The following is a 20,832-nucleotide window of genomic DNA, read 5'->3' on the forward strand; positions in this document are numbered from 1 at the left end:
TTTTTCTTGTATGCATGGGAGGGAATTTTTGCCTGCTTTGACGTATTTTATTTTTGTATTTTTTATCTTCTAAAATTGGATAATCTGCCATCTTCAGAGATATTTGCCTAGCAGGACTTGAAAACTGGTTGCAGTGAAATTTAATTCCATTTCCATGTAGGCAAGACTCAGTTTAAATACTATACTTGTGGCATGGAGAGCAGAAATTCTCACAGAGTTCTTCAATAGCTGCTAGGGGACATAATATTTCATTACAATTCAAAGCAGTCCTAAAACTTCCTGTATGCCTTCTCTCTAATTGTCTGTTAAGCATTGCAACCAGATATAAAATGGATTTACCTTTAAAATATGTTTACAATTTTCACTTAAGTGAAACAAAAAATTGAAATCTTTTACAAAATGAAACGTTAAAAGCTCTTAAGAAGTGAATTAATAGATGCATTTCCTAAATATGTTTTGTTCAAACATTTTATTTTGATGATATTTTCTTTTATGATTTCTGTAACTTTAATTTTAAAAAAACTTTTTTTTTCATTCAAGAACTAGAAGTTTTTATTTTCAAAATATCAAAGTAAGTGGAACAATGGAAATATTTGAAATTTTTTTTCTAACATTTCTGGTCAAAAAATTTTTGAAACTATCTTTTCCTGAAAGCAGTTTCCAGTCTGGATTTTCAAAGGGAAAAATCACATCCAAAAGCTCTTGACAATTCACTAGTTGCAATGCAGATGGCTTTGACGCTCAAGGCAAGTATTTTTTCTAGTTTCTTTCTTCCTAACTCCGTGCCCAAGTTATCTTTTAAAGTATTTGGTAATTATAATCTTGGATGATGCCAACTGGAAATATACATTATATTTTTTGCTGCTGAGTAACCTATCTGCAGATGATACCATCAAATCAGAAGTAGTATTTTCAACTAAAGCTGATTATCTCATTTCTGATTACAGCACTCTTCAAAACTCCTAACTGCTCCACTCACCTTCACATACACACTGCAGTCTCGAAAGACAAAGAGTTCCGATGTATTTTTTTGTCCTATATTTCAGTTTCTGCTTAGAAGTGCAAAATCTAAGAGTATTCACCTACTTAGACTTTGTTGTACAGGTACACCTGAATGCTGTACAAGACATTGGGATTTCTGTGCAATCATTTATCAGCCATGTTATACAGTCAATTTGGTCTGCTCCTTTGGTGCCAAGTACTAGTAGCATAAGGGTAGTACTACGTGATGTAAGAAAAAAAAAAGGGAGCAAGTATCTAAAATCATTGCTTAAACACTGACCACTACATATAACGATGTTTTTCTATCAGATACAAAAAACAAGTTCAGAGAAGGTGGCAACAAATGGTCAAACTGCAAAAGTAGCAAGATCTTCAAGCAGTAGCAGCAGATTGGAAAATAGCCTTTGTAGTTACAAAGATCAAGATGATACTTGGCCTGTAACAGTGAAAGACATCATAGCCAAAATAAAAAGAGAATGTCTGTACATTTAGCTGTAGATGACTGTTGCAAGGTCACATTATTAGGCAGGTAGTAATAGGAAATGCAAAGCAGAAACAATTTAAGAAAGGATGCTGAGCTCACAAGATTACTTTGAGAAAAAATGAAGTAGTGCAATCTCTTGTTAAAATCCTTTGTCAGGACCTCTTAGTGGACATTTACTGAGCGGATGTGTTTTTGAGACAGTTAAATGAAACTTTTATCTCAGCTCTTCCAGTCTTGCCCTCTGGCATGCTTTTGGTGTTCCAGTACATCTGCAAGCTCTCTGAATTGCTATCCTTCCTTCTGATGCTTTGGTGAAAATAAAGCAAGTAAAATACAGACTTTGCAAAGTTCTTTCTGAATTATTCATGCTTTATTTACACCATGTATAGACACAAGACATCTGCATTAAACAATATGTGCACATAAATCCAGATTCAAGATGAAAATGTAGCCAGGTTACTCCCCCAAGTGGCTTCCTATCATCTCCTACCTTACATCTGGTTCATCTGAGAAAAAGAAATACTGTTTTGTAGACCCCTTGATTGAATGAAAGGTTATCCAGGTTAATAGCTGTTTAGTGGTCTCTTTTGTTAGCATTCAAATAACTTGTGCTAATATCTTGGTTCAAACTGGAGGATAAAGGCAGTAGGGGAAACAGTTTACAACCAAAATGGTAACTGCAGTTTGATCAAATTTTCATAACAGCAAGCAGATTACATTACCAAAGGCAAAAGAGAACCTATTTGTAAGTGCTTAGCTTATGTTTCTCATTATAACATCAAACAAATATACAGGTATTAGTGAAGCTCATATTCTAGCAATACTGACTCTTTCAGTGGTGAAATTGATTAGTCCAGTCCCTTTTATTTTATCCACTACTTATGACAAAATTTTACTGTTGTTTAATTTGATATTATATATTCTTTGATTCAAAACTCTTGGCCAGTTTTGAGTTTGGGTTTTTTTATTATTATTTGTTTAGGTTGTGGGGAGGTTTTAATCACTAGTATTAATTATTCCATGAGATCTCCCATTGATTCATTACAAAGATCACTGGGTGCCTTTTAGCTGGTTCCCACGATTTGCCTTCTATTCATTGCTGTAGATTTTCTTTGGATGGTCCCTTTCAGGCACTCTATATACTGAGCTTGCAGCACCTACTGACATGTTATCATATTGTTTGATTTTGTCCAAGTGTCCAGGACACTTTTTTGTGCCCCATCATTTGGATTCATGCTTCAGCACCTCTTTATGAAAGGCATTCCCAGAGGTACTTAATCACTGCTGTCTTAGAAGTTACAATTATCCTCATATTTTCTTTGTTAAAATGTTGAAACTCAAGGAGCAGGCCAACTCTTTGGTTTTTCACAGAGAGCATACTATATTCTTTTTACAGTCTAAATCGTCTGCCAGTTCTCACATAGGTCGAATGACTAAAACGGGGAAAAATCAGTTGAGCTGTATTTGGTGCTGTGACCTTTTATTTTTATCAACAGCACCTGTCTCTGTTGCAAGACATTTGTTTTGATCTCATGTAGTAATACCAGACTGCATATCAGACTTTTAAATGGCTGACTATCCGTGTTCTATTTTAAATGACACGTGTTACGACTGAATGAGAAAAGGGATTCTTGGTTGGCACAGGGTAAGTTTCTAAACTGCTCAATTAGCTTCTTTTTGTACAACATACAGTAAGATGTGTGGGATTTATATAATTAAACCAGGGATTATTTATAGTTTATTAAAACTGAACAAACAATGAACTGTATATTTTTCTGTAGTTACAACCAGCTTTTTCCCTGAAGCAAGGAAAGATGTTGACTTCATGAATGCCCATTACTGCAGGGTCAACATTTGTCTTGTTTATCTTCAAACGTGAGCAATGATACTTAGAATTTTAGATGTTAAAATTCCCTTTTTTTGAACACATTCATCTTTGACTTTAAAAATGTTACAAATTCTTTGTCTGACAAAAGTGTAGAAAAAATGCTCTGGGATGAAATCTTGTCCAACTCTTGCTCACTGTAAATAGTTCAATGCTTTAAATTATACCATTGTTCTCCGTCTAGTCTAAACCAGGAGCAGACGTTATTGCACATACCTTAGGTTTTTAAATGTAGTAACTGTCTGTTCTATGAGCTGTTGATCACTTAGGGTCCGTTTGACATCATGTCACAAAAAAATTGCTGTTAGTTCACCAGTTTATCAATCCCAATATCCAAGGGGAGTGAAATTTCTTTCTAACCGTACAAAACATGCATCCGTAGAAGGGAAAGAAATAGGTCAGGGAGAAGACATAATGTTCCTTCCCCTGCTTTGGATGTTGTACAAACAATAAATCTTGGGATTGTAAGTCCTTCACCTGCCTCCTTCAGTTTAATTGATTTCAAAACATTTGTTGAAGAATATTTTACAGTCCCTGAGTTATGAAATTCTGAAGTTAGTGTAGTACTCTTGTGTAATTTTATACTAGTAAAATTATTTATTCTATAACCTATGCTTTTCAAATTATTCTCAGAAATGAGATTCTGCTTTTCTGCAGGTCTGTTGATCATGAAATCTCTTTAAAAGTCTGGATATTAAGGCTATAGTATTTTTGCTTTTCATTGAGACAGAGAAATTGAAAATTTTTCTCATTTTAGGCATTTATCTTTGACAAGCCAGTAAGATGCAATGGCTTTAGAGATGTGTTCTAGTACTGCTGGATGTATCAGGAAATGGAAGATTCATATACCATGTCTCCTTCAAAACATCCAGGTTTCATGACTGTTTTTTACGGTAGGACTTTAGAAGTCCAAATTAGCTACTACTTTTTCAGTGGCAGCAGTCAGGCAAACTTTTAAGGAGAATCTTCTAAGAGCTAACGGGGCAAAATCATGGAGGAAAATCCCTACCCAATTTTCCCTTTTGTCAAAAGATTCCCAGAGCATTAGTCTGATGGCATATATTTTCACACATACGCACACATCTTCAGAGAAGCACATGTTTTGATTTATTTTTAAAAATTAAGTAGAGATAAAACAAAAGGGTGGGGTTTTTTAGTAGGGAGAAGGCCTAGGATACATATCTTTTGTTAGCTGTTTAAGAAGCTGCTAATTTCTTCAGAGGTTCTGTTCATCATCTGTTAATTGTACTTTTGCACTTGATAATGTCTCTGTTTTGAACAGAAAGACATGCTATGAAATTGGGTTTTTAGTCCCTTCACTCTTCCTGGATCTTATCGGCTAATAAATCCTTGTTTCATTTTACTGGAAGTGACAGAACCTAATAAAATAAAACCTGTATGACAGTAACCATTCTAATCCTATAACATCAGAGAGTTATAATTCTCCGAAGTGAAGCTTCTGCCTAAAGGCCTCCCTCTTCTAACTGAAGACTCACTGCTACAGGATAGAGTGCTCTTATTTTGTTTTCTTTTGTTCTGTCGTTAAAGTATAAAGAAAACTAATTCAGACAGCACTCAGCAGGAGTTATCTCCTCTCACTCAAGTGGAGATAATGAATTATTTCCTTCAGTTAAATACATATATATGTTTATGACTCTTTTTGGTTTTGAACAATCCTGATTCCAATATGATTGGGGTAGAGAATTTGGTTTTGCTGTGGAAGTACCCTGCACTGAGAAATGCTTTGAAATCTTTTTGTGGACATTGTTTTTCATTTACTAAATTATGATCTATTGAAAACAGACCTGCAAGCATCCAAAGTATATTTGTTAGGGGCTTTAAAAAGCTTTTGAGTGGCTTCAGGTTCAAAGGAAATTTGTGATTTCCATACAAACTTAATTAATAAACATGTAAAGTGACTGCAAGGAGACGTGCATTCTTCAAAGGCCCTTACCTACACAGGAAAACATCAGGTGAAGTAAGCTTTGAGATTCCCCTCATTACACAGCTCAGTCCTGATCTGCTGAAACTGCTGGCCTTTGGCTGTCTAAACAGCAAAATACATCATCCTTTTCAAGTAGGTGTATAAGTCCATTTAAATAATGTGCAAATGGTTTTTTTTGGCAAAATAGCATTAAGTATATTTTAAATGCTTTCTACAATTGGAGTATAGTCTGGTATTCTAATACTATCATGGCACCCCTTAAAGATAGATATTGTTCTACATAGATATTTTGTCATCATTAGAATTGAAATGTAATTGTCATGTCACAGAATCACAGAATCACAGAATCATCATCCGGCCGGAAGAGACCTCAAAGATCATCGAGTCCAACCGTTACCCTTACACTGCCAGGGTCCCTACACCATGTCCCGCAACACCAGATCCACACGATTTTTAAACACTTCCAGGGATGGGGACTCCACCACCTCCCTAGGCAACCCGTTCCAATGCTTAATAACCCTCACTGTAAAGAATTTTTTCCTAATATCCAACCTGAACCTCCCCTGGTGCATGTCATTCATTCTTCGTAGCATGCTCAGTTATATCACAAACATATTGATATCAAAGTTCAGTCTCAAAGTGTCAGGAAAGCAAGATGAACCACACTGTGGAGGGCAAATGGTTTGGCTGTTGCAGTGAAAATACAAGTCCCCATGATCTCGTGGCGTGGCACAAAGGAAAGGTGATTATTTGTTTTGAAGTAAAGCTGAATATTTTGCTTTTCTGAGATGGGATGAAGCTTGGGAACTTGAATATCCTGTCCACTGTTTTTCTATCCACTTCTATGGGATCTGTGAGTTTCCTGAATTTTTTTTTTTTGCATTCTTGTTTTACTGATGACTACAAATAAATGAACTTTTAAAAAAGACAGCTTTTAAGACAGCTATTGAAGGTTATTTTGAAAAATCAGGTGTTTAAGTTCAGCAATTCGAACTGTACTGTAATTCTTCAGGCACTGTGAATGTTCTAACAAATATTTTATCTATTTAAGGTGAGTTTGGAGAAGTATGCAGTGGTCGTCTGAAGACACCAGGAAAAAGAGAGATACCTGTTGCAATTAAAACTCTAAAAGGCGGCTATGTGGACAGGCAGAGAAGAGATTTCCTGAGAGAGGCTAGTATCATGGGACAGTTTGATCACCCAAATATAATTCGCCTTGAAGGAGTTGTTACAAAAAGTAAGTTGTTATTATTAATAGGTTTTTGTCATTTTTCCTATTCGATATCATTTAGTCTCAAAATTAAGCATTACTTCCACATTTCATGTGGATTGCTATTCTCAGAAATTATCCAAATCATAAAGTGACAGTAGATACTCTAGAGTTTGGGACCATAATCGGAAATGCATAGCCTATCTGTTTTCAAATAGAAATGTTTTATTTTTATTTTTTAATAAAAGTTCTCATTCAGATAAAGACTTTACAGGTTCTCGTGAAATAGACAGTAGAGTTTGCTTACAGGCAAGTGCAATACAGTAGAGAAAATTATAAATGTGAATGAGTTAACAATGAAGTCAAATCATCTTGTATGTTAGCAACTATATTCTTCTTTTCCCACAAAAACTCATTATTTATTTTGTTGTGTTTTACTGAGTTTGCTACTAGAAGAGAACAGTTTCCTATTTTAATGAAATAAAGTGTAAACTCTTCTAAACTTATTGTAAACTTGCAAATAATTCACTAAAATTGCAGAATAATTTATTAAATGTCTTACTCTTTATATCTCTTGCAGCTGCCAAGAGATATCCCTTGCCTCTGAAATCTAGCATTTTTAGCAGTGTTATGGACTTTTCTGAAATGCTAAAATATCTAGTTATCATTTAAATATTAAGGAAAATGTCTTACTAACATGCATGTAATTTCTTTAATGCCAACTTTTTACAATAATGAATTAAATAACTCATAAGTCATACTCTTCCCCAAATTAATCGTTGCCTGAACTAAGCCATGTTGGTTGCTGATTCACCATACTTTTTTTTTTGAACACCAAGTGTTGTGGATATAAAACAATGACATCCTCTTACCATCACAATAAATACAATAAACATGTTATGAATATTTCCTGGTTTTACCTTGTTACAATATCAAAAACGAGGACTGGAAAAGACAACATGCTAGAAGAAAGAGGAAAGTATAGCTTGGAATGGAATTTCAATAGGTTTATGGGATGACCTTGTTCAAATCCATCTCTCTGTGTTGTAAATTAAAATTAAGGGGATCTTTATTGATTTTTTGTTCTTCACACGGTATTAGAAGGATACACTCATTATTATTTTGGAATGTGTGGTTACTAAACAAATAAAATCCATTATGTTGCAGACTTTTGGAAAGATATGGCTTAGTCTCCTCCATTGCTCTCCTGTCAGTAACTGCTCTGCTGGCAACAAACAAGAACAGGAGATAAAACTGGCTGAGCAGCATTGGAGATCTTTGTCGAGAGACATAAATATGTAGGAACTTGATTGAATTTAGCTCCTTGCTTCATAACAAGCCATATAACAACAATTAAATTGCACCAGTCTTCACCAACATGGGCAGTTTAGGAACCAGTATCACAGGTATTACTAGGATCCACGTGGTGGATCTAGTAGTGTATGTCTCATTGCTGAAAAAAGGCTAATGGCTGTGATTTACAAACATCGTTTAAATCTAATTAGATGGTGCAAGCAGAGCACAGTATAATGTAATTGGCAATGGCATGATTGTTTAATTTTTGCCACCTTTACAAATTTTCTTTCTGTAATGCCTCATCATCAGTCTAGAGAGAAATGAAGACTGCACTCAGAAAACAGAAGCAAACAGATAAATCAGTTCTCTAATATTAGAGTATTTGTTCCTGTTCTACAGGAAAAGTAACTTTAGATGACTCCAAGTCAAGAAGTCATCATTAGCAGTTCTGCTTTTCCCTGAGGAGTCAACAAACTTTATTATTGGTTTTGGAATGCTTGCTTAGAGGTAGTATTAAAATAGTAGGTGTTACTGTTATAGGCCCCCTGTCCTATAAAAATATGCGTCTCTTTCAGCTATGAAATAAGTAGAGAATGTTCAAAAGAATGTATTTTCTTTTTGGTAGGTTAAAAAAATAGAACAACTATACAGCAGCGGAAAAAGTACATGAACAAATTTCACCCTAAGGCATGGAAAGTGAATGGTACATAAAATGGAAAGGACAAGGTTGCGCGGTACTGCTCTGCTGCAGGGAAGAAGCTAGGAGGCAGGTTGAGCAATGGAGATACACACTCTGCTATGCTTCTCTTGCCAGTTTACCTTTAGGATGTTGCCTTGCATTTATATAGCCCCATCTGTGGTATTTAGAGAGTAACATGGCTTCAGCTGGGAGCAGAACAGTTACTTTGCATTTCGCTAGATCCTAAATCTAGGATTACGCAATGCAACACAGGACAGAAATTTCCTATAACTAGCAGGTGTGCTGTAAAAGTCAGACAGAACTTTGTCCTAGCCAAATTATTTATGTAACGATAGCATGATTAAAAGGTGCTCTGTGTTAAAACTTAGATTAATAACAGCAGAAACTATTTATCTGATGTGCATCACAGTTCCACTAACCTATAAAGGCACATCAGATGCAGTAAGTTTGATTAATAGATGTGTAATGCTGTTCTTAGCACGTGCTTTCCTCTTTGTAACAATTAGTCATTAACTTCTAGCAGTTGCTGATATATATTGCACCAGTTTGTAAGCAGTTCCTTCCATTACAGTGTCATTGACTATTGAACAAACGAGAAAAAGGATTTGATTGTAATAAGCAGAAGCACTCCACCAAGTCAATAGCTATTGACTGGGGCAGTAACAAATTTGCCTGTTCATTACAAATGAGAGCTTTTATCTGGTGCTACCAGCTAAGCAGATGTTAACTTCTAAATGATACTGTTTTCAAAATTGCTATGGAATATGTACTGTACAGGATGAAAAACTGCTAAACTAAGCCTGCTCAAAAGTACGTCTGAAATAGAGTTTTAATCCCCTTTTCTGATTGCTTCATTTCTCATTTGTCCTAACTGCAATTCCTAATCACAGAGAGCAGTAGGCAGAACAGTTGCCGTAACACAAGCTTCCTGTTAGCAGAGAGTTCATTTCAAGGGCAATTTGCTGGGCCAAGGCACCATAGCAGAGAATCTGGATCCCATCGTTCACTTATATTGTGAAACAGAAGTCAAAAGGAAAACTTTATTTCTGTTTGGTTTGTTTTAGCAATTCCACTCCTAGAATGGCTTTCAAGTCATATTAGCACAGTGATAATTTTGGGACCTCTTCTTGGGTGTATCAAGGTATGCTCAGCTGATCTGTATGTCATTGTCCAAGCTGCTGCTATTTCATAAGAAAAAGAAAACTTCCTTCTCCAGCACAAACGTATGTAACCAACATTGAGACCTGGGCTATACAGAAGTAGAATGTGTCTTCCACTTCTACATCATGTTGAAGTTTCTGTTGCAGACATTGCATTAAAAGTCTGTAAAGTAAATCAAAGCTATGCTTACAGGAAACACCTGCCAACATAACTATATCTAGAAGAGACATGAAAAAATGGTCTCTGACTATTGTAACTGTACTGGAAGAAGTTATTTGTGTTACCCTAGCCAAACTGGAATCTATAGTTAGTTTAGCTTAATGATATTTTTCACAACATTTTAAAGCACATCCTTATCAGTACCGTGTAATGCTGTGTCCATACAAACTATCAGTGCATGAAAGGGGTTTATTGTAGTCATAATCTTAGTTTGTTCTCCTCTCCCTCAGACTTTACCCCGAATAACTGTTAATTGTTAAAATTAATTTCTAAGGAATTCCTTCTGTTTCCAGACTTTGACTACTTTGCACCTGTCACATGTACAAGAGGAATCTTACTAAGGCATTATTTTTTTTTTAACAACAGCATGTATATTGTTATTCTCTGGAAGAATTTTCAAATTAATCTCTTCACAAAAGGAGGATGAATGAAGACAGCACCTAGACTTTCGGTTCTTGTGTAAGCTCACATCATAACATTGAGTCTGGGTTTGGAATGACACCTTCAACATCCTTATTGTCTCCTTGCTGTTGTGCAAAATTGTGAATGCTATCACAGTTCTGAAATCTTAAGTCAGTCATCTGGCAGATTAAATTCAAAGCTTTAATAATTTAGTTACTTTTGAAATTATTGTATATAACCTGTTCAGTGCAAGAAGAGTCCTGAGGTCAGTGTGCCTTGCCTTGTCCATGAGGAAGGCAAAGCAGCAGCATGATCCTCTTTCTCTGCATTTTGCAGTAGGTGGCTTTTCATATCTGACTCATTTTTAATATTTAAAAAATGCAGGAAATAACAATGAATTTAGGTTTTTTCAGCCAAGACATTATATTCTAGGCCTTTGAGCCCTTAGTGTAATGAATCCAATGTTGCTCTTTTCTCCAACCTGTTAACTGGTTGAGACTGTTAAGTAGAGTTCATAATTCATTTTGGAAGGTGACATATTTTTCAACAATAAATCATTCTCTTGTTATTCACAGAATAGAGAGCATTGGGCTGTGAAGGACACAGAGAGGTCTTCTTGTCCATCCTCCTTCACCAAGGCAGAATTAGTTATATTTAAACTAGTATGGATAAATGGTTTCCTATCGTATTCACAGAAACCTGTCCTGGTGAAGATTCCACAGCCTCCCTGGGCAATCTGTTGAGCGCATAACTATCCTCATACTTAACCTTCCCAGTGTTAAATTTAATTATTTTTTTTTACTACACCTTAAGGCCATTAACTCTTTTCCTGTCTGTGGTGGAACAGCTTGTGCCATTCCTCTTTGCAGCAATATTTGACATATTTAGACCATTATAATGTCTTTACTGTCTTCAGTAAATCATCCAGATTCTGTCAAGTCTTTCTTCATGGTTTATGTTTGCTAGACCTTTGCTCATTCTTAATGCTTTCCTTTGGAATCATTCAATTCATATCTGGTTTAAAGTATGGCTTTCAAGAGTGGATACTGTGGCTGCTGAGCCTTACTTTTTACTAGCACACAGAAAATAATATTTTAAATGTAGATGGTGTTACTTATCTTTAAATATGCGTGGTGTTCAATAGCAACCATTGCTGGATTTTGTTTTAATTTATTATTACCCATAAATCCTCCTCTGTGAAACAATGGCTGTCCTCCAGGATGTATTTGTGTGGGGTTTTTACTGGCATTTCTATTAATCTGCGTTGTATTCCACAACTTTATTCTGTATTTTCTCACACCTTTCCCTAGCATGTCAGGTCCTTCCACTTTGCTGTCTTTCTCAGATTTAGAAAAACACGTTCTTGTTTCCAGCATTGCAGTCATTAAGGAGAAAACAGAACAATACCGAAAGCCCTGGACCATACTATTTGTATCTTTCCCGTTGACTATGAACTGCTGAGGACAATATCCCAGCCGTTATTACCCTGACCTTGTAGTATTTTCATCAGAAATTTCCTGGGGAAATTTGAGGAAAGTACTGAGGAAAAAGAGTTAAATCATGGAGTAGTTTCAGGTACAAGCTTGTATGGATCATGGTGTAATGTAGTCAGGACTAACATCTCGTTGCCTCAGATTAATTTGCTTACTACCTTTCTTTCTTTTGTTTTGCTATTAGTGTCTTGTTTTCCAGCTGTATTTCCTGCACTACCAATCACCTAAAGAATGAAAGAGTGCCAATAAAGATACTGTAGGATGTAGCGACATAAGATAAGACCTTGTAAGTGGAGGGCAGTCACAGATAGGGGAATGTGTCTCTATGCTTTCATGGATTTCCATTGGTTTCTAATAATAAGGTAACAGATGTGTCTTGCTTAGGGTAGAAGCATTATTATACCAAGTTTTACCTGTTTCATGATCTTTTGAGTAAAGATGTTACACTAAGACTTTTATGGGAGAAATCTCGATTAGATATCAAAATAATAAAGATAATTCAATGTTTCTGTCCCGTGGCAGATGTTGGGTCAGGATCCATGTCTGATACTAAGGCACACAGCTTCTCCTTGAGGAAAAAAGACAAAAGATGGGAAACATAATCGTGGTGACTGTTAAGTCCCCATTGTTTGGGTTTTTTTAAGAGAAACAGCTGTCATTCTCACTGGCTTAACTAAACTCAAAGTTATATGAGTGTAGCAAACTAATAATAATATCTCTGCTGCTTTCAATTTGATGCAGTTATTCTCAGTGTATTATCTTAGTGTTGCCTAAAGTTTGCTTGTGGGTGAAGAGTTCCTGTTCATCCTCACAGTTTTGTTTGTGTTACATTGATTCTTTGGGTAAACCTACTGCCTTACATGTATGAAAAGGTTATTGTAGGGACTTAAAAGTTCATTTATCAGAGAACTATAGAATCGTTTAGATTGGGCGAGATGTTTAAGATCATCAAGTCCGACCATGTTTATGAAGTGTTTAGAAACCCAGGAGGCTGGGTGTATTGAGGCTATAATCATTACAACTGAATAATTTAATAGTGCTGGAACCTTATTACAGAAAAGTTGTCAAATGTAGTGAATGTTATAAATAATATTAATCTTCTCTAATCCAATGGATTTTAGGTATCTAAAGATGGAGGTATGTGTCTTAGTATTCTGAAAACCTCAGAAAATGCATGTCTCGTTAAACAGGTACAAGAAAGCAACTAGATTTTATTGGTAAGTTGAGATCCTTAAATAAATATTTAAAATTAATGTAAAAGTCTGCATGACTACCAAAAAGAGAGCCCGGTTATCTGTGCTTTGTCATATGGATTATACTGACAATCTTTATAGACCAGTAGTATTGGTGTTAGCACATTCAACAATGTTATGCTGCTAGGTTCTAGTTACCAGCTGTGTGAGTTAAAGCCTTCACAGAATAAATAAGAGAATGCATTGTGTAAACATACCCTAAATCACCTAATATGCAAAGTTAAATAGATCAGCTTGTATGCTTGAACTTGATTAACTGGATAAATGTTTGAGACATTAAAACTGTTCCAGAAAAGCTGTATCTCCTCTCTGGTTCACATCTCTTTAATTCTTACATTTGTTCACAAGTATGTGAATAAGGAATGAAATAATAAGTTTTTCTTTTTCTGTGTTGCTTTGGCCTAATAGTTCGCTTTGCCAAATTTATGATGAAACAGAACATGCAAGACCAACATCAGTAATTAGTTGAAGGGGGAATGCCAGCATTGTGGTACAGGTTAATATGTGAGGACAAGTTACGGCCCATAGATTTACCTGAAATAGAGTAAAAAAGAGCTTGTGATCAATCTCCTGTCACCCCAAAATAGAAAGACCATCAGCTCTGGGAAACTGCTGGGTCATCAGGTAGTTATGGTAGTGATTGTCCAGATGTCACACATGGTCTGTCATATAAACCTCTGCCTCAAGAGGTTGTATTGTGGTCTTTACTACAGCTTAAAGGCTCATACCTAAATTTCTGGTGGAAGGCAACAAGCTTGAGATATCTTTAACAGCAGATTCAGAACAAGAAGAATGAAAGTATGGATTGCTAATTTTCTCATATAAAATGATCTGATATTGTATTTTATGGAAACATGAGAATTTGATGTGACCTTGCATTATTTACATCATCTTCTCTCTAATGAAAGGATTACTATAAACAACTACAGTTTTAATGCTTCAGATGGGACAGAAAGAGAGCAGAAGAGGAAAGAAAGGAACTTCTTGAGAAGGCAGAAATACCGGTATGTTTTAGCAAACTGCAATAGGTTTCTCTGAGTAAGGAAGAGTTTCTCTCTATCGCAAACCAGACACCTTGACCTCACACAGGAATCAAAGTATGGAATATTGTCAGTTGTGACATGCTTCCCACCTACAGATTAGTTTTCCAGTGTACAGAAGTAAAAACTGTTGAAAGTAACCAGTTTCAGTCATTAACGAGAAATCTTTGAAATTTGGAGGCAGAACAGTCATATTATGCAATGAAAATCTGTTCAGATTTCTTAGAGTTATCATCTGTTGAAAAGTGCCATGTGTTTTCTGTGTTCTGCTCTAGAGAGCAAGTGAGAACTTTAACAACAGAGGTTTGCAGTGAACACGCACGCACCCACTCATTTGGCTTCCTGATCTCACTTAGTATTTCGGTTCCAGCCAAGGCAGATAAATTGTTTCTCCTTCCACCATTCTTCTAGCACTATCATCAACATCCTCTCAAAATAATGCCATCATTTTAATAGTTTTCATCTGTAAACTGTTTATTCAGAATCTATTAACTCAGCCCATCACTATGTTGTTTGTATATTTCTGATCTCTAAATTCCTTTCTTTACTGCCTCTCTACTGTGAGTCTTCCTCTATTTCACAGACTATAATTATCTTTCTGATTCTTAATACATACATAGTTTACTGTTTATTCCAGATGAATAAATAATTTGAATGCAAATGGATGAGATCCATTCTGGACTCTTGAAGTTTTGGTTGGGAAAACAGTTTTCTTCTGCTTCTTACATCTCCAGTTCTTCACAGATAAGCGTAGCCTTGGCACTGCTTATAAATCAAGATTAGATGATAAAACTGTTCAGGGGGACACAATTGAAAGAAGCAATGTGGAAAAAAAATATTTTTTAAATGCCACAATTAGATGGTGTGAGTTTACAGAACATTCAGTTTAAGTATGTTCTTAATATAAGTGCAAAACACTAATGACAATCCTGTAAACAGATTTTAACAGGCAAATGTATTCAGTCTGACATTCCAGAATAGATTCATGACTATACATCAATTGGTAACTTTGTCATTTTTCTACTAAACTTTAACAAGGTAATTTCTACTGAATAAAATTCGGAAGTAAGTAAGTTTAGCTGATAATTACTTCCTTTCAATATTTCATCTAGAGACGTATAGTACAGAATAGTACATAGCAGTAGAAATCTGAAATGAATGTTGTTGCTAGTATTCAAATAATTAATTTCCTTTCTTCCTGAATCAACAAAAACTTGTTAATTTCTCCCTAGACTGCTAATAACTTCCCCACTTTGGAAATGAGCCTCCATTCTTTCTGTTTATTTCCTCTCAGCTGTAGTTGAGTACATTCTTCAGCATACAAACAGTGTTCTACTGTTTTAGATAAGATTGGCAACTTACTTCCAATTTTAAATCAATGCCTTTATAAGCATTGAAAAATGTGAGCTCGTGGCCTATGTAAGCACTGACTACCCAACATTCATCTTGCCAGAATCACTGTTGCGAAAACTAAGACAAGGAAAATCAGGTGAGAGAGGTTTTACCTCTCTTTGAGCTTAAGAGAAAATCCTCTGAATACACCGATATCCACAGAGAGATGATTAACAAGCACAGCTAATTCTCTTTGGTCAGTAGCATCTTCCAAAAAAGGAAGCAAAATGCTTGTACATATGCCACAGCCCATCAGGTTGCTGCCTACAACCTGGCTTCTAACATGGGTTATCAGGCATGGGCTGAGACACCTTCATTAAGCCTAGGCATAGAGGGTTTTTTACGTAGCATGTGTATCTGTAAACATAAACCATAGTTAACAGATTTCCAATCAAAGAGTTCATCTGAGGTCACAATAATGATAACGGTGGTGATCACCCTACTTCTAATCTTCTCATCAGTTATTTGAGGGAATCACTTGGTATGTGTAACCAAGAAGAAAGTCAAACCTTGGTACTTTGTATTTAGTTTCATTGATATTAGTGAAATGTGAATTGTGAATGGTATGAATGTGAATAGTGAAAGGAATTCTCACTCTCAATTTATACTCTACATTTGTTTAACAAAAAAATATTTTTTGTCAATTGACTCTTCATAACTTTGGCTCCAAGTGTTTTTCTTAACTGAAAACAATGAGCTTTTTTCAGTGATACTAATTACTGTCTAAAAATGGAAAGCGTTTATCTTTGACTCCTTGTTCGTACTGTTTCAAGCTAGTAAAGCTAAAAGAGTAGATAATCAGCTTTAATTGCAGAACTGAATGTACAGCAGGCTACATGAATACATCCATCTTCAGATGTCACCCATGAAAAGCTACTTCACTCATTAAATTGAAACTAACTGCAATGTTTAAACTTTACATACAAAATCAAAACCTATTATCTCTCTTGTTACGGAAAAAACATGAAAAAGGACATCTGAAAATTTAAAAGCCCCTGGAACTTCTTTATCATCCCATTTATAAGATCCCATCAACATCTCACATTGAGGGTTCCTGTCTTAAAGGATGGAGAATTCCACAGAACTGAATGATCAAAAGATGACTGAAATGAAATTCATATTGCTAATTATTAATGGAATAATATTTCCCCAAAATCCTTATGTGTACAAAATGAAACCCAAAGGCTTTGGCTACTATTGCAGACATTGGGTTTTCTATCATGAAAACTGTAATTTTAAAGCATTTTTTTCCTGCTAATTTGATGATACATGTGTGATCTTGAAATTCAAGCATACACAACTTGGAACAGCATTCTGACTTTCATACCTCACTATAAATACAGAAAGATTTCAGAGTTCTTGTTTAGTGCTGTGCTAAAGCTATTTTCGGTTTAATCACTGACTGAAAAATACTTATTTAATAGACAGTGGAAATATACATAGATTGTTTTATCCCATAACAGAAGCACAGTATTTCCAATTACAATTCCATTAAGACCGCAAGGATGATTCAACACAACAGTTGTTATTGCCATTAAAAGTCTTAATCATATTAATGTTGTCACACCAGTCTTCTCAGCAACCAGAACTTCGGTGTGCGCTGACATTTAACACATCACAAAAGTGGCTATAATGTTTGTAGAACTCTTTTCAAGCAATTCCCTCTTCTTTTCCCCCCAAATTGCCTATTTAACTAGAACCAGCAAGGGAAATTAAATTAGATGTTAATATTCTACCCAAGCATTCTGTAACTTCCATCAGTTCCTCCTTAGGAATTTTAAGCTTTTTTCAGCATTTGCTTTTTCTCCCAGAGAAGTTGTAGGTAAAGCAAAAAACTTGCTATGATTGGGATTTTCTAAAATAGTCTCATTCTTTGTAAATAATGCTAAATCTGGATTTATTCCCATCCACCAACCAAGAAATAAGAGAACTCCAGCACTTCAGGCTCGTAGGAAAGCATTGTCCTTCAAAAGGGTCTCAGGGTTAAATTCAGCTTTACACTACCAAGTGTTTATTTTCTTCATGTTTTCAGACAGATCCTGTAAATTTAAGTGTGGAGCAGAGAGCAGGAGACTTGATGTAGAAAAGCAAGACCTTTAAAATATCTTCACCAAGAACTAGGTTATAGTGGTCTTCTCAGAAATTAGGCCCAAACATGTGTATGCTTTATTATTCCCAAACCAATAAAATTAAGGAAAATCAGGATTGGTTAAATCAAACTTAAATGTAAACCCCCAAAAGCATAGAAATAAATAATCCAGATACCTGAACTGCTCATTGTGCTATCATGCAAAAACCTCACAGTGAAAATAAGCAAAGGAGCGTTTGTAGAAAACAGGTCCTTTTGTGTTGTTATTATTACTTATTGTCACTGGAGAAGAAAACAGAAATGTTTTCAGACACAGAAACCCTTCTTCAGATCCTTTTATTGAGCCTGGGTGCTGGAAAACTTACCTGCTCTTCTCAAAAGTATTGCTAGGACACTAAAAGAGACAAACCTCTGGCTCTGTCTATTTCCACAAGGCTATCACAGCTCCAGCAATGCTTGTGTCATGGCAGTGCCTCTGTCCCCACAAAGATCAAACGAAGGCAACACTAAGTCTCCCTTAGCCTACTGGCAGAGGCAGAAAAGGAAGAAGGGTTAACATTAAAGCTGCCTTATACATTTCATATTACACACTCCAAGTACAAACTGAAGTTCACCGAAGTAAATCAGTGTATGTCCCTGTAGATGGCTGGTTAAACCTTAAGTCTGGGGTTTTTTATGGAAAATCACATTCTTATTTAAATACTACATATGACTAAACAACAAGAGTTAAAAAATCTTTACAGTAATTCTTTATACTTTAAATGCAGGTTGTTGCTGAATATTAAAAACTCAGATCAGGCACTTCAGAATCACAACACAGTCTTAGAATAGCACAGTAATAAAAACTATTCTAGTCTTTATAATCTTTTTTTTTTCTAAACATCATAAAGCATGTTCATTTTGTATTTCCTTGCTTTTCTACTGAAATTATTAAAACTCTTTTTTAAAGAAAAAAGTTACAAGCCAGCCAGAATATACAGATTTACTGAGTGTACAGTCGTTTTTTCACAGCTAGGCCAGTTCAAGGTAGGTCATTATATATCCAAATCTCTGTGATAAGTTCTTTCACAGTCCTTTCATCCCCCTTTTTGCTTTCACTTTTATTTTGTACAAAGCACATATATCTCCATACACATATTTCTTTCTTCTAGAAATGTGTATTTCTAGTGTTCACCTCTCCTGTACTGTTTTCTAAGAAGTATATCTGATCCAAACCTTTTGAAAAGAGCTCTGCGGGAATTTTAGTAAGTTTTGCCATTGTTCTTAACTGAAACTGATTCATCAACAAAGGTGCAATCTTCTGCTCCCTGAATTTCTTAGAGATGTCCTCTATATGTGTGTTATGTTCTGTTGCTCTTAGGGCACATCTGCACCACAGGTATCTTGGTTACAGCATCTTCTTGCAAGAGGCTCCTACATCCTATTGTTTCCATCCAGTGGTCTACTTTAGGAGGATACTTTGGAAGACTGCTACGCTTCTCAGAATAATCACCTAACTGTGGGCAAGATACAATTTCAGTCCTATTGAGAATAATGGCAGCTGACTTCTGAAAAAGGGCAGTCCTGCTGGGAATGTTTTGAAGTAGGATGTTACCCTTCAGCCCTTTCTGAGAGAGAAACTTTCTTACACAGAATAACACGGGGAAAATGACCTTTTCCTTTAAAATAAAATTTTCAAGCACACACACAATTGCTCTGATATAGCAAAAAGAGAAATGTTAAGCATCTGTTATTCCATTTTTAAGACTATTAAGGAGAAATATATGATGCAGTTTCTTCAATTTCCTAGAGAGCTATTCCTAAAGTGTATTCTGATTGAAGGTAAACAACTCGATTACAAATATTCAGAAAATCCATTTAGTTTTCGTAAGTAATACTCATAATTGGGGACAAGCTAAAGATAAGTCATGATGTTGTGATGCGAGTGCTAATAAATATGTGCGAATTACTGTATGTGTTCTGGAGCTGAACTAAACGTTTCCTTTACCCAGATATCTATCTTGCCCTTCTCTGTGTGATAATATGCTACTAAAACCATGCCAGTTTAGGATGCTATACCAGTGATTTCCCTATCAAATACTACAATTTGTGGGACGATACTCCCCCTGGAACAACACGTGAAGGTGGAAGGCAGGCTAATTGATTCAGCACTCCCTCGCTGCCTCTGAGTGCAGGCACTTAGCTGTAATAACTGTGAAGCAGAAGAATTTACGCTGAGTTATCACAGGACTCAGTAAATGGTGTATACTTCATTAACTGTCAGCTATTCAAAGTATTGCTATAAAATTTTATTGTTTCAATGCACTTTTCCAAGTAGCACCTGCAACTAATGTGGTTTCCCATGTCAAGGTGGCACAATGTTCGTAGCATATAGCTACGGAGCGGGGAGAGGTAGGGGGTTTTTGTTAGTGCAGCCATGCCTGCAAGATGTTAAATAACAGCTATATTTCATGGCACTGAGGAACCATGGCTTAATATTCATGTCTCCTTTTCCCAGTTTAGAACCAGTAAGACTAAAAGCTCTTCCCATTAATGCAACTTCACGGGCTGCAAACAATAGTGTTAATTTTACACAAAATAACAGGTGCAAAGCACTAGTTTCTGTATGATGTGCACTGTCAGAATGTCATTTCTCGGGAAAGTTGGTTAACTGAAGAAATAACATCCTAGCATCTTGAAAGTGTCCAGTGTGGTTGCTTTAAAGAGATTGTTTAAATTAAGTATTAAGAGTTCTAATTCTAGAATACACCTCTAAAAAACAAATACTGCTTTTGCAATTTGGAGCACAAACCAGCAGGATATAAAGCAGTCAGCACATTTTTGCTGGACTTTTTCTTTACCTAGCCATGATTTCAATTTGGAAAAAAATTAAGATGACGTCTTTATTGTCCAATTTAAAAAAAAAAAAAAATTCTAGATAGAAGGAAATCCAATTCTTTCACTGATTTCCACACAGAAGTTTCTAACATTTCTGAGAAGCTGGCGGTTTCTCTTTAATATCATGCTCTCACCTTCCTTCTTTGTTGCATTAGCAGAGAGCTTTCTCCCCTTGTGTCTTGAACACAATTTTTTGTTGCAGATTTTCTTTCAAATATTTCATGAATGTTTATGCAAACAAGTAAAAATTTAAGTAAGCTTCTGAATTGCTGTAAATGCTCAAGCTCTTATCAAACCTCTGTCTTTCTGGTGGAGAGTGATGGGACTGATGAGAATTAATTTTCTTGCCCAACTACCTATGATGATAACTGACTCCCACTTACA

General features: G+C 35.6%; 1 protein-coding gene across 1 annotated transcript in view; it reads left to right on the forward strand.

Annotated features, from left to right (window-relative positions):
- EPHA6 (EPH receptor A6) overlaps positions 1-20,832 on the forward strand; it is a gene marked incomplete at its 5' end in the record, with an annotated part of 223,512 nt that overhangs the window by 125,078 nt on the left and 77,602 nt on the right. The window contains one exon of the mRNA XM_010136236.1: positions 6,368-6,553. Coding sequence (XP_010134538.1) covers positions 6,368-6,553 — 186 coding nt within the window. The remainder of the gene's footprint in view (positions 1-6,367; positions 6,554-20,832) is intronic.

The sequence above is a fragment of the Buceros rhinoceros genome, unplaced genomic scaffold (assembly GCF_000710305.1).
Source record: "Buceros rhinoceros silvestris isolate BGI_N320 unplaced genomic scaffold, ASM71030v1 scaffold405, whole genome shotgun sequence".
NCBI lineage: Eukaryota > Metazoa > Chordata > Aves > Bucerotiformes > Bucerotidae > Buceros > Buceros rhinoceros.